Source organism: Ailuropoda melanoleuca, chromosome 1 (genome assembly GCF_002007445.2).
Source record: "Ailuropoda melanoleuca isolate Jingjing chromosome 1, ASM200744v2, whole genome shotgun sequence".
In the NCBI taxonomy this organism is placed as follows: Eukaryota; Metazoa; Chordata; class Mammalia; order Carnivora; family Ursidae; genus Ailuropoda; species Ailuropoda melanoleuca.
Window position 1 is genome coordinate 21,487,691 of NC_048218.1, and position 27,525 is coordinate 21,515,215.

General features: G+C 33.2%; 1 protein-coding gene across 2 annotated transcripts in view; it reads right to left on the minus strand.

Annotated features, from left to right (window-relative positions):
* Positions 1-27,525, minus strand: part of NCAM2 (neural cell adhesion molecule 2) — a 523,501-nt gene that overhangs the window by 116,956 nt on the left and 379,020 nt on the right. For both annotated transcript variants that reach the window (XM_034656641.1, XM_034656649.1), the window contains exon 9: positions 20,233-20,383. In XM_034656641.1, the coding sequence (XP_034512532.1) occupies positions 20,233-20,383 (151 nt within the window). The remainder of the gene's footprint in view (positions 1-20,232; positions 20,384-27,525) is intronic.

A 27,525-nucleotide genomic window follows, 5' to 3' on the forward strand; every position in this document is an offset into this window, starting at 1 on the left:
CATATCCATGACCTTGACTGAATCTCTAATTTGAAGTTTCCAGCATAAGAAACAGCAGAGTGTGTCAGGATCTGAATTTGTCATTTCCTCAAAGTGGGGATCAGGAAAAGTATGTTCCAGGTATACCAGGAGACATTAAAGAAACTTTTAAGACTGCCTACAGACTGCCAAGTTACTCTTGTTTGGTAAATGTATTTACATTATTTTTTGCCTCATGCCTGAGACTTAGGGCTGAACGTGCAGCCAGCACTCATCTCATCACTGCATTCCTGACACTGCACGAAACTTCCCTCCTTGATTATTTACTTAATGCAAGCTTGTCACTTTTTCCTGTCATTGCCTCTCAGGCTCTGAGGACATTTTTCTGAACAATGCTTTATTTGTGGTTGGTACCTGTGACCTGAGTAAAGTCTTACTTCTTGCGGAGTGCTGGTCAGGATTACTGAATTCTGCTTGCTCATGAGCAGGCAGAAGCTGATAACAACACACAACACACAGGCTCTGGGATCTGAACTATAAAAAACTTTGACCTGAATTTCCAAAGGTTCATGAATAATAGAATCAGGCAACTCACTACACAAACTCACTATACACTATCCATTTTGTGAATCAAATTGAAAAGCATAATAGGGTAAGATTTACAGTCAATGAAGAATAAATTTGTCTTTGAAAATCATATTGATGGCACAACATGTACTGCCCTTCTAAAACAGTATTGGGATTATAGCAAATCTGTCTTGCACACTCTCCAAATAATTTCCATACTGCCAGGAAATACCATCCCCTCTTCTAATCATCATACCTTCTGGTATAAAATTTTCAAATTTTTTTTCTTTAGTATTAGATTTTAAGAGCCACAATAAAATAAAATATTCTAAAGTCTGACATTCATTCCTCACCAATAAACACAGTTTATATAAAAATACCATTCACTTCTCTCAGTTGTCACTATCACATCCCTGGTTGAGGCCGTCATCATTACCTGGTTAACTTTTGAAGGCTGCTCCTTACTGGATTATTAGCCTACCAGCTTCTATTTTAAGATAACTTCACAATCCTGATTAATCCTTTCTATAAGATTTTCTTCACCCTTCTGAAATCAAAGACTTTTATAAAGATTTATAAAGGTCCACATTAGCTGGCCTATGCCTATTTCTGTGTCTACTTTGTCTCTATTTGAGTTAACTTCGATCCTGAGACCCTCATCATCCCTAATCTAATTTCCTGTTTTTAGTGCTGTAAAGCACTAAACTTGCTTCCCATTTGTCAAATCACTTGTTGATACCCTTCATCTTAATGCATTCCACTTCCCGAATTAAAGCGTAAGTTCCACGAGAGCAAGGACAATATTGCTTTTCTCACAGTTCTGTACAGCACCTGAATTTATAGCTGACATTCAGTAGATGTTCAGTAAATAATAGTTAAATAAATGAGTGAGAATCCAGGTAAGTATGGATTCTATATACTATCACTGCATTTCATAGAGAAGGAAAGGTATACTGACATGTGTTTTAATTTCCTAGTATAGCAGAATTTAGGATTTAAATCCAGTATTAATTCTTTGGTAATGCATTGTCTCTTATTGCTTATTTTGTGAAGAAGCCAGCCCCTTAAATTAACTAGGAATTAACTGCACATGTTTTTTTAATACCTAAAACACCTAGATGTTTTTTTCAGTCATTGAATTTTCTCATTTGATTTATGCTGAGGGAAACTACCAAGGGAATAAAAACTAATATATCCTTTGGCACATTTAGAGGATAATTCGATTAATAATTTCATAGCTCGAGCTCTACTGCATGTTCACTCATAGGTAGAATCAGCTATGGCAATTAACTGGACTCAGTCCATGTACCATGGGAATTCTAGTGGCTACATGGAATACTAAATTAGACGTATGCTAATTGCCAATTAACCAGCCTTAGTGTTGGATGTGCATTTTCTGTACCAAATTTGTACAACCAAGTTATGCACAAATCTCAGCATATTTTACGACCCTGGAGTCATAAGTGTCATATGAAGATAATGCCTATACAGGACTTCTTAGTCCACACTGGGTTTCTCTTTAATTTGACTGATATTAGTGATACAATTATCACTGATAATAAGAAAAGCTTGATTATAGGTACAGTGAATATTCTACTACTACTCTTCTTTTTCTTAATATTTCTCTTCCTTAAATCATACATAAATACACTAATAAAAGTATTTTACTACCTATCGTTATTTTTTCCTCTATGGATGCTTTATATAATTGAATTTTCCATACAGCTACAGTATTTTAAGGACTATATTATTATTATGTTTAGTTTTACACAGAAATTTAGGAAACAAAGCTTAAGTGGATCTCTTTTGTAAAAAAATTTCTGAATCGTCAAAAGAAGAATGATTGGTCATATGGATATAGCATGTTAAAATTGTTTTATAAATAACGATAATGTTTGTTTCTTCACAATCTGATTTAACTGTAGCACATTCTGTAAGTTATGTAATTTGTTCTTATTGATGTCAAACAATTTTGGAGTTTGTCACTACTATTAGAACTGAAAAGAAAGTCCTATCAAGTTAAAAGTACATTTTTTTATGTAGTGATTCAATTTGATGTCTAGGTTATTAATTTTATATGCAGTACATTTAATTCCTTTCATGAACTTACCAAAAACTGATGACTTAAAACATTTCAAAAACAAACTAAAACATTTTCACCGTTACATCTAAAAGTGCATGACTGTGCATTCTAGAGTGTTGCTTAGTATAAGCATAAAGGAATGTCTGGGTCACAATAATGAAAAACAAAATACAAAAACTCTCAGTATTATTGCCATAATACAATAATAATGACAGTAATAATAATAATAGCAACATTAGAAATAATAATGCTGGTAACAGTTAATGTGGTGCTTATGACCTGTCAAGCAATGTTTAAGCATATTATGTAATGAGCAAATTTAGTTGCAATTATATTAGCTATTATCATCACTATTTTACCTTTATATTTATTGCCTCTTAATTGAAAGGCTGAAATGTGGGGAATTACATGAAACTCTTTTACCTTCCTTTAAATGTCTTGAATAAAAATTGGTTTCAAATTGTCATATATTTTTANATCAAATTGTCATATATTTTTAACGTTCAAATAACCGTAATATTTTATTTATTTATTATTTATTTATAAGATTTATTTATTTGAGAGAGAGCGCGCGTGAGAATGTGAACAAGTCCGGGGAGGGGCAGAGGGAAAGACACTCAGGCAGACTCCCTGCTAAGTGCAGACTGCAAGGTGGTGTTGGATCCTCATGATCCTGGGATCATGACCTGAACTGAAATCAAGAGTCAGCCGCCCAACTGACTGAGTCACCCAGGTGCCCCCATAGTATTTAATTGGACTTACATAAAATTTCTTTCTGTTTAACTACTGTTTATATTGACATATATTTTACATATATATATATTTAAATATTTTTTTTATTTATTTGTGGGAGAGAGAGAGAACACAAGCAGGGGGAGTGGCAGGAAGAGGAAGAAGCAGGCTCCCCGCTGAGCAAGGAGCCTGATGCAATGTGGAACTTGATCACTTGAGCAGAAGGAAGAGGCTTAAGCAACTAAGCCACCCAGGAGTCCCTATATTTTATATTTTTAATGTGCATTTGATTAGAACATTTTTTATTTAAAGAGGTGATAAACTATTGTTAAAAAATTAGTTTTACATAACATAGCAAAATATTTTAAGCCAAATGGAATAAATGTAATTTAAGTATGACTGGAAATGAATCACACATGACATATTTTCGGAGCATTGAATCATAGTAAACAAAAACAAAAAGTGTACAACCTCTCCTAAAATAATATTGACACGGATCTCCATTTTTAGCTTTTTTTTTTTTTTTTTTTAGCTAAAAAATGTGCATTCTTTATTTATGTTCCCCTAGGGTCAATATACTGCCTAGCATACAGTAAGCATTAAATAAATACTAATTTAATGAATGAGTATGGCAATAAGTATGAAGCAGTTGGTACTATATTATGTACAAAATTTGTATTATAAAAAATCAACAGTTTTATAATGATATTATTGGATTTAAGAAGTAGAGAAATTAAATGAAAATAATATTGAGAGGTGCCTGGGTGGCTCAGTCGGTTAAACATCTGCCTTAGGCTCAGGTCATGATCTCAAGGTCCTGGGATTGAGCCCGCATCACGCTCTCTGCTCAGCAGGCAGTCTGCATCTCCCTTTAGCTCTCCCTCTGTGCTCTCTGTCAAATAAATAAATAAAATCTCAAAAAATAATAACATAACATTGAAACAAGAACACATTGTAAACCATAGTCTGAATGGAAAATACCACTATATAACAAAGATTTGATCAAGGAAGCATCTTTTTTCCTTTTATGTTTATTTTAAATTATTTTATTGTCAATTTGATTAAATCGGTAACCAGGTAGTNAAGTGATTCAATTTGATGTCTAGGTTATTAATTTTATATGCAGTACATTTAATTCCATTCATGAACTTACCAAAAACTGATGACTTAAAAAAATTCAAAAACAAACTAAAACACTTTCACTGTTACATCTAAAAGTGCATGACTGTGCATTCTAGAGTGTTGCTTAGTATAAGCATAAAGGAATGTCTGCGTCACAATAATGAAAAACAAAATACAAAAACTCTCAGTATTATTGTCATAATACAATAATAATGACAGTAATAATAATAATAGCAACATTAGAAATAATAATGCTGGTAACAGTTAATGTGGTGCTTATGACCTGTCAAGCAATGTTTAAGCATATTATGTAATGAGCAAATTTAGTTGCAATTATATTAGCTATTATCATCACTATTTTACCTTTATATTTATTGCCTCTTAATTGAAAGGCTGAAATGTGGGGAATTACATGAAACTCTTTTACCTTCCTTTAAATGTCTTGAATAAAAATTGGTATCAAATTGTCATATATTTTTAACGTTCAAATAACCGTAATATTTTATTTATTTATTATTTATTTATAAGATTTATTTATTTGAGAGAGAGCGCGCGTGAGAATGTGAACAAGTCCGGGGAGGGGCAGAGGGAAAGACACTCAGGCAGACTCCCTGCTAAGTGCAGACTGCAAGGTGGTGTTGGATCTCATGATCCTGGGATCATGACCTGAACTGAAATCAAGAGTCAGCCGCCCAACTGACTGAGTCACCCAGGTGCCCCCATAGTATTTAATTGGACTTACATAAAATTTCTTTCTGTTTAACTACTGTTTATATTGACATATATTTTACATATATATATATTTAAATATTTTTTTTATTTATTTGTGGGAGAGAGAGAGAACACAAGCAGGGGGAGTGGCAGGAAGAGGAAGAAGCAGGCTCCCCGCTGAGCAAGGAGCCTGATGCAATGTGGAACTTGATCACTTGAGCAGAAGGAAGAGGCTTAAGCAACTAAGCCACCCAGGAGTCCCTATATTTTATATTTTTAATGTGCATTTGATTAGAACATTTTTTATTTAAAGAGGTGATAAACTATTGTTAAAAAATTAGTTTTACATAACATAGCAAAATATTTTAAGCCAAATGGAATAAACGTAATTTAAGTATGACTGGAAATGAATCACACATGACATATTTTCGGAGCATTGAATCATAGTAAACAAAAACAAAAAGTGTACAACCTCTCCTAAAATAATATTGACACGGATCTCCATTTTTAGCTTTTTTTTTTTTTAGCTAAAAAATGTGCATTCTTTATTTATGTTTCCCTAGGGTCAATATACTGCCTAGCATACAGTAAGCATTAAATAAATACTAATTTAATGAATGAATATGGCAATAAGTATCAAGCAGTTGGTACTATATTATGTACAAAATTTGTATTATAAATAATCAATAGTTTTATAATGATATTATTGGATTTAAGAAGTAGAGAAATTAAATGAAAATAATATTGAGAGGTGCCTGGGTGGCTCAGTCGGTTAAACATCTGCCTTAGGCTCAGGTCATGATCTCAAGGTCCTGGGATTGAGCCCGCATCACGCTCTCTGCTCAGCCGGGAGTCTGCATCTCCCTTTAGCTCTCCCTCTGTGCTCTCTGTCAAATAAATAAATAAAATCTCAAAAAATAATAACATAACATTGAAACAAGAACACATTGTAAACCATAGTCTGAATGGAAAATACCACTATATAACAAAGATTTGATCAAGGAAGCATCTTTTTTCCTTTTATGTTTATTTTAAATTATTTTATTGTCAATTTGATTAAATCGGTAACCAGGTAGTTTCTCAGTCACCTACAATTTTAATTCAGGCAGGTGTACAAATCTGGGAAGGGTTTTTTGGTTTTATTTTCCCAAAATAAATCTCTAAATTTAAAAGAAAAAATGAAGATTTAAAGATATCTATTACATTATCTAAATAGTTGGAATTTCCCAGAGGGCTTCTGGAAAATCACAAATATGTGTTTCTTTTACTTTCTTTTTTCTTCCCACTTTAGAAAAAGAGAGATGTTAGGAATAATTGGCTTTGGTTTTGTGCATATTATGTTATAGTGGAAACATTTCTACTCATTCTAAGAAAGAATATTTCATTGTGCACATCAAATAATTTCAGATAAAATTTTAAAATAAATGTGTACATATTCAAGTGAAATTACTATCTTGATTTACTAGGACACGATCTGGAATTTTTACATATCTAGTTTTTATTCTTGGATAAAAATCTAAAATAACACTCTTTTGGAAAATAATTAAAATAAGCAATCATAATGTGAAATGTTGCTCAGGGCAAGAAAAATGGTCAAATCAATTGTTAGCATTGATGACTCACAAGAACTGGGAACAAAAATCCATCACATTATGAAATCTGAGAATATCACAGAAAAAATAAAATTTTCAAAAATTAGAATACCTTCTATGGTATTGGGCTGAGTACATTGATAATTGCTTTTATAATATGTAAGGGAGTTTTTGGCAAGCCCAAGATAAATCCAAGATTTCCTAAACAAACAGGATTATCACTAAATTACTTGTATCTAAAAAGTAATATTTGAAATCCTGTTACAGAGGAAGCATTTTAAGATAACAAGGGTGATAAAAATAATTATTGTAAAGAGGTGAATTGCTCTTATCAAGCCTTCATCTTCATCAGAGGGGCATACACGGTTTCTCTTATCAGCAATACTAGAGTAGAGAAGACATTTCATTCCGGAAGACCCAAAACATATGAAATAAAGTGATCTATGTGAGTAAATGTACTAAGGCAAATGAGTCACACAGGTTTTTGAAATTGTATGGATACAGAATCAATATTATCTGATCTTAGTTTCTACTTCTTCAGAATATTATGATATTATATTTCTAAGAGGATTTTGTGTTTTTTTTCTATTAGCTCATTTGTATAGTCTCTATGACACATTTTAAATTATAATTGCATTAAATTATATGTTATTTTATGATAGTTTCTAAGCTGATCCATATAAGTAGATTCTAGCTTCCTAGATATATTGTAATATTTGTATACCCCTTCAATCATCTTGCATCTTTGAAAAGCACTAATAATATACTACTTCTAATGTTATACAATAAATGTTACGAACCTAAGTAATTATTATGAAGGTTATTAAATGAAGATACACAAATACCATTTACTTCCTTAACATCTTTAAAACAACGTAGTGAAAATTATGTCGGTTTTTCTTATTCAATATGTGATGATACAATTCTGAAGCAATTTAGAGAAAAATGTAAATATACATGTTTTCCCAAACTTGAGTATCATTTTAAAATGATCTAGCATTCACAGATATACACTTCTGATATGGCTTGTCTTACGCTGCAGATACTCGCTCCTGAAGCCCTCTCAATAGGAGTGCCTTCTCCTATTGGATTGGTGACAGGCTTAGCCACCTGACTTTCTGGATGTGACATGTGCAGACACCTGAAATCAGCTTTTGTTAAAGGGCTTGTTCTCTCGTGCCTCTGCCATTGCCGTGAAACGCCTTCCTCCCTGTAGCTGTCACCTCTTCTGCCTGGTTACAAGTGTTATTGGACCCATAGCATGGAGTTAAGCGTCACTGCTTGACACAGAGCTCCCTATAGAAAGCCTGCTGCATCAGCTGGTTCCAGTGGAGCATGAGAATTCTTATCAAGGGTGGCTGAGTTTCGGGGTGTTTATTATGTATGATTTTTGTGGCATTAGCTGCTGATACATCTCACTGTACTGCTCGATTTTCTTCTCCTTGGCCCCTCCCACTGTCCCGTATTATAGTTCTTGCTACTTTGTTTTGTTTAGTGTCTGTTTTCCTTGCTAGAGGGTAAGGCTCATAAAGTCATTTTTGCTTGCTTCGTTTAATTCTCTACACTCAATACCTGGAAAACTGCTTGGCTTGTAGTACATGCCTGATAAATACTGTTGAGAGAAAACACATATAATTAAGATTCTAACCTCAGCGTGCGTAAATTCATAAAATAACAAGTTTAGATACATCTCTCCCTCTTTATAAATCAGGAAACTGAAGTTTCGATAATTTCAATGACTAATGTCCTAGAATTCCATCTAGCAGATTCATTAAAATCTAAGGATGGTGCTAATACTACGGCATTCAAATATTTTTGTAAAGTCCAATATATTAGAAAAAACTAGTGTCTAGTTTAAACCATCACAAACAAAAGCTGACTTCAGTCAATGGATAGGTATCAAGAATACATACATAGTAATATTAGGAAAAACTTGTCCTTGCCACTGCTCCACTGAAATTAAAGAACAGAATTCAGAGGATGAAAGGATTTATGGCCACAGAGTTCTGGCTGGTTGGATTCAAGTTGTTGGACTGGCCTTTTGGTGGCCATACTATTATGGACTACGGTGTAAAGTAGCCAATCTAGAAAGGTAAATCTACTGGCATCACATAGTAGGGAAGAGGAGGAAAGTGGAGAAGCACTGTTATGAACTGAATGTTTGTACCCCATCCCCATCAAATTCACGTGTAGCAAGCCTGCTCCCCAATATAATGGCATTGGGAGGTGCGGCCTCTGGGAGATGATGAGGAGCAGATGAGGTCATAAGGGTGGAGCACTCATGAATGGGATCAGTGCCCTGTAAGAGTCAGGAGACAGCATTGTTCCTGGGCTCTGCTCTCCATCCTACAGGGACAGAAATAGAAGTTGTAGGCTGCACCAGAACCCCACCATGCTGGCTCTCTGATCAAGGACTTCCAGCCTCTGGAACCATGCAAAATAAACTTCTATTTGTTTATAAACCATGCAATCTATGGCACTTTGTTCTAGCAGCCTGAAGGGACTAAGACAGGCTGTCAGCAGTCGGCCACTAGGTCTGAGCATATCTTTCCGGATCTTCAAGACAGTAACACTCAGTGAAGACAGTGAAGTCTTGGTATGAAGTGATCTTGGTGGGTGGCTTCACTCTGTGAGGTTCTGCACGAGTTCCATCTCTCAGGTGATTCCTCTCAAAACCAGAAAGCTCACTGCTATGAATTCAATGTTTGCACACCCTCCCTACCCCACCCCAAATTCACAGGTGAATTAGGTGAGAGCCCTAATCTTTAATCTGATGGGATTTGAAGGTAGGGACCTTTGGAGGTAATTAGTTGTAGATGAAGTTAAGAGAGTAGAATCCCATGACAGCATTAATGCCCTTAAGGAAAGAGGAAGATAAAGGAGGTGTCTCTGTGTACTCGCGTCAAGGAAAGGCCATGGAAGGACAGAACCAGAAAAAGGCTCTCACCAATAACCTGCCCACACTGGCATCCTGATCTTGGACTTCCAGCCTGCAGAACAGTGAGAAATAAATGCTTGTGTTTAAGCCAGTCAGTCTACCATATTCTATTATTGCAGCTCAAATTAAGACACTCACTTGCTAGAGAGAACTGGGATTCCTGGGGCAAGGTCCTCTATCCAGAGGAAGAACAGAAAGCTGTAGCAAACTGGAGGCAGAGCTCACTATTTCTGGGCCGTTGAGTTAAGCAGGTGCCAAGAGGCAGTGATAAATCCAGTAGTTACGCAACGTGACTATTTTTATTTCTTTGTTTGATATTTCCTAAAATTCCTTAACTTTTCATCATAATAATCTCTGAAGTACATTTGAGCAAAGTGATTTGATGTGAACCAAGTGATATCTATCAGAGATAGACAAAAATGTGATAAGACTAGAATAACTGATGGTATCTTTACATGAGGAGCATGGGATTTCAAATTTTCCCAGGGGATACATATAAAGTTTGGGTTAAAAAAATACACCTGAGCAGTAAAAGATTTTTTACCTTTTTCTCTTAATATTCTATTCTTATCTTCTGCACATAGAGATGAGCTTTGTATTTCTCTCAGATAGTGTCCTTGAAATTATCATACTGGATATAAAACCTAAACTGGTGTTAGCATTAGAACCAACTTATTTCTACAAATGAGCCATCTTCTTTAAAGTCTGAACAGCTTAAATGTATTATGGTGAGTACACAAATTAGGACCATAAGACAAGATTTCAATCGCAGATATAAATGTGTGTCTACTGTGGCCAACAAGTTTTTCTAAATTCAAAGTATTTACTAAGATTATTTTTTAAATATTAAAGTCCTGTTCACATCTTATCTACCTTATCCTGGACATGCAGCAGATCATGCTACTAGAATCGCTGTTATCTTGAGACTGTAAAATGTGAAGAAGAATTATGTGATAAAGCAAAGATATATCAATTCTATGAAAGGCATGTAAATATGGAAGTACGTGGGTCTGTTATAAGAGAAATTAATATTGGCACATCCTTTAAAGGTTTCTGATATTCCTAGTGCTTTTACACCACAGGAGAAAATGCATGTAAATATTGCTGTTATGTCCAACAAGAAAAAAAAGCAGGTGCGGAGGTCTGGATGAGAAAAAAAAAGTAATGAAAAATTCAATATTTCTTAACATGCATGGCTATCATGTAACTGCTAAATTAAATTTATTGCATAAAATAATTAAGTCTAATTAACAGGTTATATGCAATGAGTAGATTGTCACAATACTTAATGATATTCTAATTTTAATCAAATGTACTATGTAATCGGTGCTTATTGCATTAAACCACATATCACATGCCTGTTATCTACTTTGTTTTGTAAATTAGAACTTTAGTTCAACCTATGTTTCTTAGTAAGGGTAATGCTTTTGAAATGTTGAAAATGAACTGGCAGGAAGCCAAGAAATCTGTTTCAGATGAAACATAAGAGAGGTTTTGAATTTCAAAAAAAAAGGGGGGATTTAATCTAAACACCTTAACTTTAGTGCTATTATAGTAAATATGATTGGTATCAATTATAAATAGCTTGATTCTTTTTCACTCTTTTTTAGAAATAAGAGACTGTAGCTGCTTGAGTCAGGCAGTGACGATTGTTCTGGTCAGTGTTTTATGACATTGTATAATGCCTTTGTAGTGTTTATAGTTCCTATACTGTTTTTGATTTAAAGATGCAGAATAAAAATATTCTTACCATTTCTAACTTATAAATATTTATTTACAAAAATAACTTCTCATAGCAGTGTGTGTCAGGTTCTAAAAGTTTCAATGGTATTATAAATTAGATGCTAAATAAAACATCCTATCTTATAACAACACAGGCTTTAATTACCAAGAAATAAGCTTATTAGACAGCTTCAGTACTTATTATTGGTGCAATATCCAATCAAATTTCTACTAATCTTTATATGAAGGAATATAAGATTTATTACAATGGTGGTATCATAAACGTAAAAAAAAGTTCCAAATTTCATAATAAAATCACACTAATTTACAAGGAAAATAATTATCTCTCTACAGCTGAAGGATACTATTTAAAACCCTGAATATCCATTCTAAACCTCAGCTAAAGCTATCCTGTCTCTTAATTTAAAATCTGTAATGATTTACACATGCAGAACTTAATACACTTTTCAGGATAATTAAGGTTTTTGTAGAGATAAATGAAATTGCACAGAAGATCAATATACTGAAAGGGAAAAAAGAAACTCAACTTCTTTTTAGGACTTTGCATTTTAAATAATCTTTGATCGGTGTAACAGTTTATTTGAGAATATACGATTTCTAAAAAAAAATTAAAAAAATGAAACTTGAAAAAATCTGAAAGGAAGAAATATATGAAAAACTCCAAAACACTGAAATGAAAACATTCGTATCTCAATTCCAGAAACAAGGGAAATCAAATATTTTTATGATTTAAGGTTGTATGAAGAGTAGGACATACAGAAATTTCTGCTTCCATAATGGCAGCATAAACTTGTGGTTCCCGATCTCCCCTACTGGTAATGATTATAAGCTCTAGAGATGACACAAATTAAACAAAAATACAAAAACAATAGCAAAAGTCACTATCTAAGGCTTCTGTAGAGTAAACAAAATCAAGGAGATTGTGGAAGGGAATTAAAGTTAATTTCCCACTTCTTATTCTGTCTCATGGTTTTGTCTAGAGGGCCGGCCATAGTTGAGGAGCTTCACAATGATACTGGAGCTAAAATCTGTCCAGAAGTACAGCAATTCCTTGGAAGAAGCCAATACAGGATGAGTAGGGAGGGAACAATCCCAAATAGGGATCATAGAAAGAGATGCCATAATTCTTCATATAAACCACAGAAATCAGCCTAAGCCCTGAGCTTTGAATGCATGGGATAGGCACAAACTTACATAGCAAAGGCTTTAAGAAGTTAATTGAGATTTGAGTCACCACTCATAGTAGGCAACATGGAAATTAGGAGTGAATATCAGCTTAATACACTTTTTCTAGATGTTGGTCAAAAGTCTTAGAGTCTGTACAACATAATATTTACAGTATCCAGGACTCAATCCAACATTTCTTGACATCCAATGAACCAGAAGAATATGACCAATGCTAAAGGGAAAAGACAACAAAAGCATTCCAAGATATGACCCAGGTGTTGATTCTATCAGATTTTAGATTTATAGATTTTGGAGTGGCTATTCTAACTATGCTCCATGAGATAAAGGAGAGCATGCATAAAATGAGTAAGAATAAAAAAAGTCAGCAGATAAACAGAAAATATAAAACAGAACACAATTAGAAATTCAGGAAAATTAATATCTTAAAGATATTGGGCTTAGGAACAAAAAGGAGATGGTGGAATAAAAGCTCTGTTAATTTGAAGAGAAATCTGCAGAAATTTTCTAATCTATAGAACAGTGAATAGTTAAAATATGTAAAACTGAACAGTATATCAGGGATTTTTTAGATAATTTCAAAAAGTCTAACATGCATAAGCAAAGCCCTAGAGATGAGAAAGAGACTAGGAAAGAAATATTAATTGAAGAAATAATGTCCAAAAGTGCTCAAATAGATTGAAAAATATAAATTTACACATTCCAGCTCAGCACACCCCAAACAGGAAAACTCAAAGAAAACTAAGCCTAACACATCCCTATCAAAGCAATGAATAACACAGATAAAGGAAGTATCCTGAAAGCAGCTATGAATAATGACACATGGCTTACAAGGAATTCACAATTCAAATTATCATGAATTTCTCATCATAAACCAAGGAGGTTAGAAAGAGAGTGGAACCAAACCTTTGAAAAAATGTCAACCCAGAATTCTTTCCAGGAAAAAAAAAATCCTTCAGAAATGAAGGATGAGGAGAATATTTTCAGGTGGAAAAAAAAATAGCATCTATCCCAAAAATATATGTTCTAAAATTAATGGAGAAGAAATTTCTTCAGGCCAAAGGACTATAATATCAAAAAGAAATTGGATCTTTAGGGATGAAGAAAGATCGAAATAAATGGTAAATGGATAAGTAAATTAAATATTTTCTCTTCAGTTCCTAAAAATATGAATGACTCTTCAATGCAAAATTTATCATAATTTGGTGAGATTTCAATGGATGTAGATGTAATACCTATTAAATCAGCAATAAAAAGATCAGCGGTGGGGCAGGTATAGAAGGATATATATGGTTGGAAAGTTAGTCTCTATTTAATATAAGGTACCAAATATTAGCTCTATTAAAGACTGAGAAATGTTAGGTTTGTGTATTATAATTCCTAGAGAATCATTTAAGCAAAACAATACCAAAAATACATTGCCAATATACAAATTAAAATAAAACATTAAAATCTCATATAACTCAAAATAATGTAGAAAAAACAAACAGAACAGGAGAAAACAGAGGGAAAAGGCAGAAAACAAAATTTTATACCTGAATGAAACTATATCAATAACAGCTATTCGATTTAATAGTCTAGTCTATGAACTATGGGCAAAATATAGTCCAAGGACCTCTTATATGTATTCTTATAGTTAAGAATGGTTTTTACATTTTTAATCATTTGTAAGAGAGAAATGAACGAGCCTTTAAGATAGTTTGTAGGTGACAGAGACCATATAAGGAAAATTTAAAATATTTATTACCTGGCTCATTTATTGTTGATCCCTACTTCAAACACTCTAATGTTAAGTTAGAGATTGACAGAATGAATGAAAAAAGCGATATTCTGTCATATGCTACCTAAAAAGACACAATTTAATCTCACGTAAAAATACAACTAGGTGGAAAGTAAATAAATGAAAAAGAGTGTACAAACAGTAAGCATAGGAAGGTATGAATAGTTATCTGAATATTAGTTAAGGTATATCAAGACAAATGATTAGTGGGGAGAATAAAAGAAGTAATTTATGAGGCAGACATATGTGGGAGAGAGAACAATGACCTCCCCCCAACCCAGAGATATTCACCTCATAATCTTTGGAACATGTAAGCATGTTATTCTACATGGCAAAAGGCACTTTGCAGCTGTAATGAAGTTCAAGATGTTGAGTTGAGAAGAATATCCTGGATTATCCAATGTGGGTCTCATGTAATGAAAAGTCAGAGACAGAGAAGATGTGAGAAAAGCAGCAGAATTGGAGTGGGGTGATGTGAGAGAGACTCCATCTGCCATTGCTGACTTTAAAGATGGAAGAGGACCAAGAGCCAAAAAATGTGGGCAGATTCTGGAAGCTGAAATGGACAGAAAACAATCTCCCCTAGAGGCTCCACAAAGGAACACGGCCCTACAGACATTTCATTCCAGTGAAAATCATTTTGAACCTCTGACCTCCAGAACTGAAAGATAATGTATTTATGTTGTTTCCAGCAATTAAGTTTGTTGTCACTGGTTTTAGCAGAAATAGAAAATTAATACAACATACAAGCTATCCATATGCATGGCCTCACTGAGCCTAAAGATACATGATGCAAAACTCAACAGGATTAAAGTGAGAGAGAAATGTTCACAATCATGGTAGAGGATTTTTAACATCTCTTACTCTGATAAAACAGCTATACAAAACAAGTCAGTAAAGACAGAAGATTTAAACAACTCTGTCACCTATCTCTATCTAATTGATATTTATAGAACACAGCATTCTATGACTGCAGAATACACCTGTTTCTCATATACACTGTGTATTTACTGACACAGAACATACATCTCCATAAATAAAAAAGAATTAAAATCACACAATGGGGTATTTTTAAACAAAACTAAATTATATGAGTAATTAATAACAGCAAAATATCTAGGAAAACATTAAATATCTGGAGATTAAATCCTTACAAATAACTATGGAACAGTGATGAAATCATGAGAAAAATTAGAAAATATTTACAACTATTTGACAAAAGAAATATGACATATCATAATTTTTGGGTTGCATGAAGTATTGCTTAGTGGGAAGTTGAGAGTTTTATATGGTTATATTAGAAAACAAGAAATATCTAAAGTAATGAATATTTCACTTCAAGAATCTATAACCAAAGATCAAAGCAAGTCCAAAATACATAGAATGGAAATAATGAAAATAAAATGGAAATCAACAAATTAGAAAATAGATTTATATATAAAGAATGTAAATTAACAAAGCCCAAAGAAATATCTAAAGTAATGAATATTTCACTTCAAGAATCTATAACCAAAGATCAAGCAAGTCCAAAATACATAGAATGGAAATAATGAAAATAAAATGGAAATCAACAAATTAGAAAATAGATTTATATATAAAGAATGTAAATTAACAAAGCCCAAAGCTAGTATTTTGTAAATATCAACAACATTGGCAAATCCTTGGTTAGAAAAAGGAAGTCTTTTTGAAAATAGTGCTGAGTTATTTTGATAGATGTATGAAAAAATAATATATATTGACTCAACAAAAATGAATGCGAAATAGATCATAGACTTTAATGCAAAATCTAAATCAACAAAACATTAAAAGAAAGCCTAGGGGTGCCTGGGCAGTTCAGCTGTTAAGCATCTGCCTTAGGCTCAGGTTATGACCCCAAGGTCCTGGGATCTAGCCCCATGTTGGGCTCCCTGCTCAGAGGGGAGTCTGCTTCTCCCTCTCCCTCTGCCCCTCCTCACTGCTTGTGCTCTCTCTCTCAAACAAATAAATAAAATTTTCAAAAAAAAAAGTAAAAACAAAATAAAATNAAAAAAAAAAAGTAAAAACAAAACAAAATAAAATAATAAAAAGAAAGCCTAGACATAAATCTTTGTGGCCTTAGTTCAGGTAATGATTTCTTAGAACGAACATGATAGGAATCCAATTTGATAAGTTGGACTTGAGAAAAATTAAAATCTTTTGCTCCTTAAAGAAACATATTTATTCCAGAAAAAAAGAACAACTATGTCTACATAATGTTCAAAAATGTTCACAAAACCTTTTGTAATAGCCCCACACTGAAAACAACCAAATGCCCATCAACAGGAGACTAAATAAACAAACTCCGTTTTATCCACACAATGCAAAAACAGGAAAATATTATAAATTTTTGATTCGTATTCAACATACCAATGCATGTTGACTGAAAGTGTTTAGCAAAAAATTAAAATTAATGTATGATACCATATATATAAAGTTTTGGAAGTGCAACTAAATTACAGTGATAGAAAGTAGACTAACAGTTGCCTGGGGAGGAGAGTGAAAGAACAAATGTATTACAAAGGAGCTTGAGAAAATCGTTGGGGGTGATGTAAATGTTTGTTTAGATGATTGTGATAGATTTGCAAGCACATCCTTATGTCAAAACTGATCACATTTTGCCCTTTATATATTGGCATCGCACGATGNTATACCATGGTCTAACTATATTTCAATAAAGTTGTCAACAGGGGGTATTTATTTTTCTAATTATTTCTACTAAAGAAGAATAAAATTAAATATTTAATTTTAAAAAAAAGGAAAAATTGATCATGTGCCCTAAAAGCTATCAATAAAACAAAACAAAAATTATTCCTAAAACAATGGTCTAATAGTTGAAAAAAACCGTTTTATTATTTTTGAAGTAGTTTTACCTAGACAGCTTCTANAAAATCGTTGGGGGTGATGTAAATGTTTGTTTAGATGATTGTGATAGATTTGCAAGCACATCCTTATGTCAAAACTGATCACATTTTGCCCTTTATATATTGGCATCGCACGATGCTCTAACTATATTTCAATAAAGTTGTCAAAAGGGGGTATTTATTTTTCTAATTATTTCTACTGAAGAAGAATAAAATTAAATATTTAATTTTTAAAAAAAGGAAAAATCGATCATGTGCCCTAAAAGCTATAAATAAAACAAAACAAAAATTATTCTTAAAACAATGGTCTAATAGTTGAAAAAAACCGTTTTATTATTTTTGAAGTAGTTTTACCTAGACAGCTTCTAATCACCAGGAAACAACAATCTCAAGGAATGTTCAAAGAATTTTCGAAACATTCTTTTACAAAGCAAGTTTTTTTTTAATCCTTCCTAAATAAGAGATACTATAAAATTTGCTCATGAGCTTTAGTCTTCCAAAAAATTAACTTCAGAAAACTAAACAGGCTGACCCATGTCTAAACCTTTAAAGCAATCTGATCAAAAACAATTTGCACTTTGTTGTATCAGTCCTTGAAAACCAGAGAGCCCTAAGTATGGTTTGTTTGTTTGTTTTGTATTAAAGTATTTAGGTTATTAAAAGATCACAAGAACATGCAATTTGTACTGCAACATGCAATCACGTGTTGACCCATTATTTTCTACCTAGTTGAAATCACTAACAACTAAAAATCTCACGTCATTTTACGTCAGCATTTCACATTATCTTGACATTTTTCTCCATCTATCACTGTGAAATTTGAATTCAAGTTGAGGTCTGATTTAAATCTCTGTCAATCCCAGTGTTCTAATAAAGCATGAGCTGTGTTTTATTCATTTTGTGTCCATAATCACTCAGTACTGGTTATAAATCTTAAACAGCTCAATGAAAAAACCCTAAGTTTGATATAGTCTGGCTTTTTAAAATTTTTTTCAATGAGGTTTTAAAACATAGACACATAAATTATAGATCTTAATTTAACTTTTTATTTATTTCATAATTAAAATGTAGGTAGGTGTGCATGGAGGGCAATTCAGAAGTTCTAGGACACCTTTGAAGGATGTGGCTATGCTTCAATAAAAGCATTTTTAAATGGTTAAGTATGATGAAGCCCCAAGAATTTCTTCCTTCAACCTTCTTAATTTACATATATGGAAACTGAGATCCCAGGGATGCAGGTCACACAACTAATAGCACCAATCCTAGCACTGGTATAGTAACCTAATATTGCCTATATGACCCAGTCTGCCTTACTGTGTTTTGGAAATATCGACAAAGCTCATTTCTCATGAGCTCCACTTTTCTGAGTACTTACAAGGAGTGATTTAGTAATAATTATATGATATGTCAAATAAGCTTTTAAATATTTACAAAATGCAAAGAAAAAAAACCCTATATTAAGTTTTATTAAGAGAATATGATTCCTACCACTTTTTTAGCACGGTGAGAAGAGGCTGGAAGTATTCTATGAACTTTCCTTCCAAACTGGTTGGGCAACTCTAATATAAATCATGTTTTGGCACCCTTAAACTTTGCTCATGTAGGTCCACATTAAAGAAAAGGAAAAAAATAATAAAGTAAATTTTTGATTAAAATACATATTTTGAATTACAAAATATAAACAAACATGTTGAAAGTTTGAGAAATATTTATAATTTGCTACAAATGCTGTTGACTTGACAAAAATTTATATATACTAATACATAACATATTAATATATATATAATGGGAAAATAGCAGAAAACAGGACTAGGAAAAAAAGCTAAATAAGTTATTATCATCACTTCTTCCTCTGTGTGTCCTAAATAATATCATGGCTTTTTTTGTCTCTCTGTTTTTTTTTAAGATGTATGATGGCAATAAAACAACTTTCTTAGAAGTTCTCTAACTTTAGCAAATGAAATCTGTAATTTGTGAAATGATTATTTAATATCCTTCATATTTTTTGTAATTGTTTAATTGGCCTTTCCATGAATTTCTTAACAAGAACACTTATGAATATGTAAAATAATATGGATTATTTGTGTCTGTTCTTGAGGCAATATTTGCTTTCTAAAGACATTCTCAGTAAGAAATACATCTCATTCACAGTTATCATTACATTCTATCAATGTTAATGTACTAGAAATTCTCCAATAGAAATATGTCATTAAGAGCATCTTACACACTCCCACTATGATAGTTACGCCCTCTTGAACATTAGAGAATCTCCAACATTGATGATTCCTGAATATTTATCAAAAATAATATTAAATTTTTTCTTTTTATGAACATATATGTGAAATTATTCTAAAATCCCATTCAATGACGTAAGGTGGATTGTGCATTTACATTACCCACATATTCCCCAAATCTCACATCTCTTTGTCATAATTCTCACATACAGACAACAAGCGTTATTCTGATAAAATATGAATGTTGATTTATTCAATCATTTTAAAAACACTATTTCATATCTTATGAGGATGTAAAATAATTCAACAAAATAACTACACAGGTGAAACAGAGGACCATTAATATTATAAATAAATAGATAAAACTCTAAGGAGATACTAACCAATTACTGATAACTAATGCAATTCAATTTATATTGCGTTCAGGTTAAACACTACAAAAGAGAAAAATCACAATTTTCAGAAAAGCAGTATCAAAACCATTAAATATATAGCACTGTGAAATGTCCTATAACATCCACTAGATGTCTCTAATAACTGACTCTGAATGGCTATGTTCCTTCTAGGGCTATGCGTCAAACACCGAATCTTGAACTATAGAGGTATTTTGATGATCCTATCAAAATTCATATTTTTCAAAGCAGAAAAAAGTTGTTTTAATAAACATACAAAAGGAAAATAACTTACATTCAATATCAAGGTACGTGCTCTTTTGGTGCCCTCCAATCCTACTTGCAGCTTCACAGTCATATCTCCCTGAATCTGACAACTTCACATCTTTAATATGCAGTGACGAGCTTCCATGCTGCCCTTTGACTTCGATACGGCCGTCCGGGCTCTGTTTACATCGATTCAGGAAAAAGAAAGATTTTACGCTTGTTTCGTACGAAATGATGACCAAACATAGGGTGTTTATCACATATATAATAAATGAAAATAGTCTTACCTGCATTACGTTTTTTTGAAAGCAATGTTTCTATATTTATGACTTACTGTTTTTGGCTTTTCCCTTTCACCTGCCCACTTGCTTACAGGGATACTAACATGTAGTGAAAACTTCAACACATGCTTTATCAACCTCTTTTATTTAGTGCACTCTGTGCTTTTTAAAAAGCTTGCATGTTCTTCTAGGAAGCGCTTTGTGGGCTTCCAATTATGTTCCTTGTAAACACAACAGAACAACAATGCCTATTCAATTCTGGCTGAAACCCACCAGAAAATGGTATTCCTCCTTCACTTTAGTTTCCTATTTAACCATGTAAAGACAATGTATCAGGAGGTATGAAAATTAAAGCTATTAAGAAGAATTAATAGTTATTTTTGAATGAATGAAACAGCACTGCTCATAAGCCTATTTAGTACATGACCCGTTAAGAGATAAATTATTAAAAACAGCACTATATAAGTGATTCTTAGAAAGTCAATGGAAACAACATGGAAAAGATTAATCACATACTCCATGAATATTGATGCAAATCAATGAATTGCTCATAATCCAATAGACTATAGATTACACTTCAAATAAGAATTCTTGTGTGCAACCTAATTGGTAAACCTACAGTTGTTTTCTTAAATCACTTAAATACCTTTATAGCACACATTTTTAAACAGAGACAGTTTATTTACTGAATTTCACTTTGTACAATCAGGAAATGTAGTGAGATTTGGCATTGAATAATTCATTTGCAACATGTACTTTACTATTATTGAATTATTTTCAATATTTGAGGTTTTTGTGCCACAATAAAAACTGCATGCCACACATTTATTTTGAAATATTTAAGTTATTATGTAATAATATAATGATTGCTTGATTTTCTATATAACTGAAATTCAAATAAATTTCAATACCTGTATTTTGTATTATTAAAACTTGTTTATTTTCTTTTATCAATATCGACAGACTACTTTAAAGCTCTTTTTCAAACATGAAGTTGATTGGACACAATATGATCACTTTTTTGCTTTCAAGTTTTATACAGGCATGCAATTACTATACAACCATATCAATCACTCATAATTCTTTGACTATCATTATCGCAAAAATGTTCTTCAAAAACAAAGAAACAAAAACATGCTGGGAATGCATTATGCAACCCAGATCAGGCCAAAAATATGTTCCCCAACTCTCAAGTATTGCTAAAAAATAGCAAAGGTGAAGCTTTCAAGCAGAAGGCATTCTCTTCTGCCAATATTTAAGATGTTTGGCTGCCAACCCAACTACTTACTTGAGAGAAAAGAAAAAAATGCAGAAACTCACAGAAGTTAAAATTAGAATGAGTAAACTCAAAAGCAGAATGGCCAATTTGTTATACAAAGTAACCACTTTTTGATAACTAAATGGGTATTAGTTCCTTATCTTGATGCACCTCTGTCATTGGACCCTACTTGAGCTACCCCTCCTTCCTTAAGTGCAGACTTTCCTCGGCTTCCAGGAAACCCACACTCTCCTGTGTTTTCTCCCAATGTCACTTTTCTGACCACTTTTTAGTCTGGGTTGCAGCTTCCTCTCTCCCTGGGGGCCCTGGTTTCTGTCCTGGATGTAACCAATGCACTGTGTTTAGACACTCTCATTCCCTCCCATATTAGCAGTTGTGATCTCTAGTCACTTTCTCCAGGCTGGATCCTGGAGAGCCATGGAACCAGATATGTCTCTTTCAAAGCATGCACATTTGAGATGTTTCTCAAACCACCATGAGCAGATCTGAACATATCACTCCCTCACCCAGCATAATCTGCTCTACTCCTGCGATTTTTCATTCCATGAATGGTTTGAATTGTTTCTCATGTCCCACGCTAGATCATGTCTTCAATCTTGAATCAATTTCTGAAACTTTTTATTTTTAATTTTAATGATGATAAATGTCAGTTTATCATCTTGTTCAACATTATCACTTTCGATGTTTAGCAACTGTGTTTCCATGGACCTATCTGCTTTCTGCTTCACCTATTTGTAGTCTTAGTCGTGCCGCTGATTTGGAAGAACACTGATGGTCATCTCTGGATTTCAGAGAGAACAATCACACTCAAAGTGAATGTGACCGGAAAAGATTCCCTGACTCTGCAAAAGCCATCAGCATTATGTTATTTCCTACGTTTCTCTAGCAAAGTCTCATTGCAGATGCAGAAATTATTTTTTGTGTAGCTAAGAATGATTTTTTAGAAAGCAAACTTTAAATTCTAACAACTTCATGAAGGTTTCATATCCCTTGTGCTCTATAATCATGAATAACATTGTATTGACGTCCTAATAAACTCCCAATGTCTCAGCCTGACATTTAAGGACTTCCATGTGACATCATTTTTCTGTCTAAGACATCTTTTTTCTGTCTAAGCACACTTTACAATTTGGATACCGTTAATTTGGCTCCCAATTAATCTGAATTACTGTCATTTCCATAAGCACCCTCCACAGCCCTGTCTCAACTTTTCCCCCTTTACCCCTTCTATATTTACATGGCAGGATTCTCTCATTATTCCTTTAATTTCTTGGGAAAATATCAATTTATATTCAAAATAAATTGACTATTGTATATCATTATTAAATGTACCACTTTGAACTCTGCTTTGCTTAGGACACACTACTTTTTCTAATCTTATTGGAACTTCAGAATTCATCCAGTAGGGTAATATTATACTTGAACAAATGTGAGAACATTTTTATTTTTATGGTACTTTATGTTAAAGTCACCTGGACTAGTACCAAGGACAGAACCATTATATTCTAATACCTTTAAAGCAAATTAAGTTATAGTGAAATTTAGATGTAGTTGAGTAAAGGAAATGTATTCCTCCAGCTATTATTTTCTATGAATTATAAACTTGCATTTAGTATTTTTATTAATGGGATAAAATACCTTATTAAAGATACAAAACAAATTCTTCATTTTTCTATTAGGAAAAATACTGTTCTTTCACAGAATTGAAAGGCAAATATACCTGCTTTGAAAACAAATAGGTCCTCATGCTGCTACCTGCTGTAAATGATATGGTATTTGACTTAGGAAAATCTATTGGTGTCTGTAAAATTAGTATGGTATTAGTAAAGATGTTAGAATTGAGAAGTTATTTTCAATGTATCTGGAATTATTAACAGAAATTCTGGAAGAACAGAATTTCTTTGGGAAGGTGTGTGATTCCCTGGGAGATCATAAGTCATTTTCAGACTTGACATTGGCTCTATAATAATTACAATATTCATTTGTCTCAAATACTTACACTAGAAGACCAAAGTCATTCCTTCTCATATCTGACATTTCAAAGGACATCTTTCTCTTTGTGCTACAAAAAGGCATTACACATTTCTGAAAAAAAATTAATTTATATCTTGGCTTTGATTCACCACCTACCAAAGATTCATTTAAGACATTTGATATTTGATTGAGACAGGTTAATGGGCATATTAGCTGTCCATCTAGTATTTTCAGGTTCTATCACTGCATTAAGTAAGTTGATTAGAAAGTAAAGTACCTGACTATACATTATTATTCCAATCTTTTGTAGAAAGGCATTCTTTGAAATTTGATTTAATGTTATATTCTTTGCCTTTCCAGAAGGTCAGTTTAAGAACTGCTTATTTGAATAGTATTTCAATATTTTTATAAAATGGTTATTTATAGAGTTTACCAAAAAAATGGTTGTTTATAGAGTTTACTGTCCTTTCAAGAATCACTTGATGAAATATCTATATAATTACCTCCAACACGAATATTTTGTTGTTAATTTTAATTGTTGGACATTTGAAATTATACAATGTATCATGTTTATAGGTTGTTTTTGTGACCTTACCCGACTAGACATTTATTGCCAACTTTAGAACCCAATTGTAGTACATAACACATTTGAGGTGACAGTATTCCTCATCTTTCTTTTTCATACTGATGTCATTGACCTCTTTGGCCTTTTGGGAGATTGGTGAATCATGTCACTTAGTTACTCAGCAATTGTTTTCTTGAGCAATTATTCTACAAGAAGCACTCAGGCACTGGGGATACGTGTTGAGCAAAACTGAACAATTTTTACCCCTTGGTTAATTAAAGTTCAGCAGATATTAATTTTAAAAAATAATACAAATAAATTGAAAAGTACCATGTAGGAATAGCAAAGTTTCATCTTGGGAGTGAGTCAATGGAGGAGTGGGGTAGAGTTAGAGGAATGTTTCCTGATAAACTGAAGTGTGCATTATGAACTGAAAATAGTGAATGAGGAACAGTTTTGTAGAGAGAATTCCAAGTCTGTGCCCCCAGAAGGCATAAGAAGGAACTGAAAGAAGCCAGCAGGCACAGAGAGAAGAGGAAGGGCACATGGGATCTCTTGACGTTGGACAGGTAAACAGAGACAGCATGCTGAACTCCAGACAAATACAGACATCCAGAAAATGTGCATCCCTTTATTAATACATTCTGTTTGCCTTTTCCTAATGGCATTATATCTTTATCGACTGTAAATTAAATGCAACTTCAAATACTTAGAAGTAATGTCAAAGCATAACTGCTAATTATATAAACAAGGAAATACTTTCCAAAGGTTACTGGCATTAATTTACCCAAACTAACCTCTCAAAAATGTGTTAACATTGTGTTAAGTTGAATAATTTCTGTGAAGAATTTTAAACAGAAAGAGTCTCTTCCTTCATTATAAGAACCTATACTTACTCTTAGCATTAATTTATCTTTCCTCTGAGCTTGTTCCCAGCTTCTTAATTTTCTTCCTATTTGATTTTCCTAAGCTGAATTTTACAATTACCCTTCTTCCTAGCATTGCAAAATCATGTAAGGAAGAGTAATATGTACAATGTAACTTCTTAACTTACATAATTTTTCCCTACGTTCTAGTGCCCCCTTCTTCTCTTTGTATATAGTGTCAATAATTTATTCAACAAATAGGAATTGAATATAACACTGAGAGCAGGTAACAATGGTAGTTAGACATTATTTTAAATGTTTTACATTTATCAGTTCACTTAATCCTAAATAATCCTAGTAATACTACTATGAGATTTGGACTAATATTATCCCCACTTTAAAAATGAGGAAATTGAGGAACAGAAATATTAAACACCCACTTTCCACACAGCTTACAAACAAAAGCACCAGATGTCGAGGCTGTCTGGCCCTGGAGTTCACATTCGGAATTACTTTCCCTCTGTGGCCCATCACCTCAGCCGTTAACTGTGTGGTTGAACTACATTAAACAAAGCTATGTGATACACATTATGTTGGTTTCCGAGGACAGAAAAATGGATCAAAAAGGCAAAGCCTTTAGTCTCATAGGTCAAAGGGCTAGGAAGAAAGAGATGACAAATCATAATATACGCTGGTATAGATGAAGTTTGGGAAGCACACATAAGACAGTCTACCGAGGTGGGGGACAATGTCTTGTAGGTATCTCTGTCTAAACTGAGACCTGACGGGTAAGTAATAATGATGAGCCAGGCACCAGACCAGCTACATAATTTGCAGGACCTACTCCAAAATGAAATGTGAGGTCTCTTGTCCAAAACATATTGTGAATTTCAAGGCAACCACAGTAATAGATTGAAGTAAACACAGGGCCCTTCCGAGTATCAGGCTCTATGTAACTGCATGTGTTACATTCACGATGTTAGCTCTGCTCAAGCAAAAAGGAAAGAAAAGAAGGAAGGAAATGGGAACTACATAGGCCTAAACCAGAAGGGACAATGGCATATTCAAAAAGATGAAAAAAGTTCAGTAGAACTGGAATATTCAATATAAAGTGGAGGGGTAAGAGACAAAGTGGCTGGAGAAGGACAAGGTTGCTGTAACGAGCCTCAAAAGTCAAGGGAAGACCAGTAAGAACATGAAAAGATGCTCAGCACCATTACCTACCATGAAAATGTCAATCAAAACCACAATACCATTTCACACCCTCTGGACTAGCTGTAATCAAAAAGACAGATAATAGTGTTGGTGAAGCTGTGGGCAAATTGGCACTTTCATGCACTGCTGGTGGGTGAGAATGAAAAATGGAGCAGGTGCTTTGGATAAAAGTGTGACAGTTATGCAGAATGTTAGACACAGAGTTATTATATGACTCAGCAATTACACTAGTGAGAGAATTAAAGATGTATGTCCACACAAAACCTTATACGTGAACATCCATAATAGCATTATTAATAAAACCAAAAAGTTAAAGCATCACAATGTCCATCTACTAGTGCATGCATAAATAGAAAGTGATATATTCATACAATGGAATATTATATGGCAATAAAAAGAAATTAAGTACTTATACAGGCTACAATACGGGTGAACCTTGAAAACATTAGCTTAAGAGAAAAAAGCTAGTAACAAAGAATACAGATTGACTGTTTCCACTTATATGAAATTTCCAGAATAGACAAATCTAGGGATACAGAAGTGTATCGGTGGTTGCCTAGGGCTCACAAGTGGTGTGAGGAGATTGGGAGTGATGGCCAAGAAGGGAGGAATTTCTTTTTGAGATGATGAAAATATTCCAAAATTGATTTTGTGGATGACTGCACAACTCTGAAAATATACTAAAATGCATTTAATTGCACATTTTCATGAGTGAATTGCATCCTATATGAATTATTTGTAAATAAAACTGTTAAAAATGAAAGACAAGGAAGGAATTTAGGTGTTCTAGAAGCAACTGGAAAAGGATATGAAACATGGTAGGCCTACAAGGCAAATGCATATGTTCTTTGAAAAGCTCACTCATGCTGTGGGGTGAAGACAAGTCAAGAGGAGGATGGGAGGCCCATGGGAAGCATACTGCACTGATAAAGTGCTGGGGAAAGATAGTGGTAGTGGAGATGGAGAGAAGTGAATGCATTTTAGAAATGTTTTGAAGAGGAATCAACAGTGTTTAGTAAATGATTGAATGAGAAGTGGTGATGAAAGAAAAGAGGAAAAGAGTACTTCTAGGTTTCTGTCACAAAGCCCCAGAAGGGAAATATTCTCTATCATTAGTGAACTATTGTATGTCTATAAATTA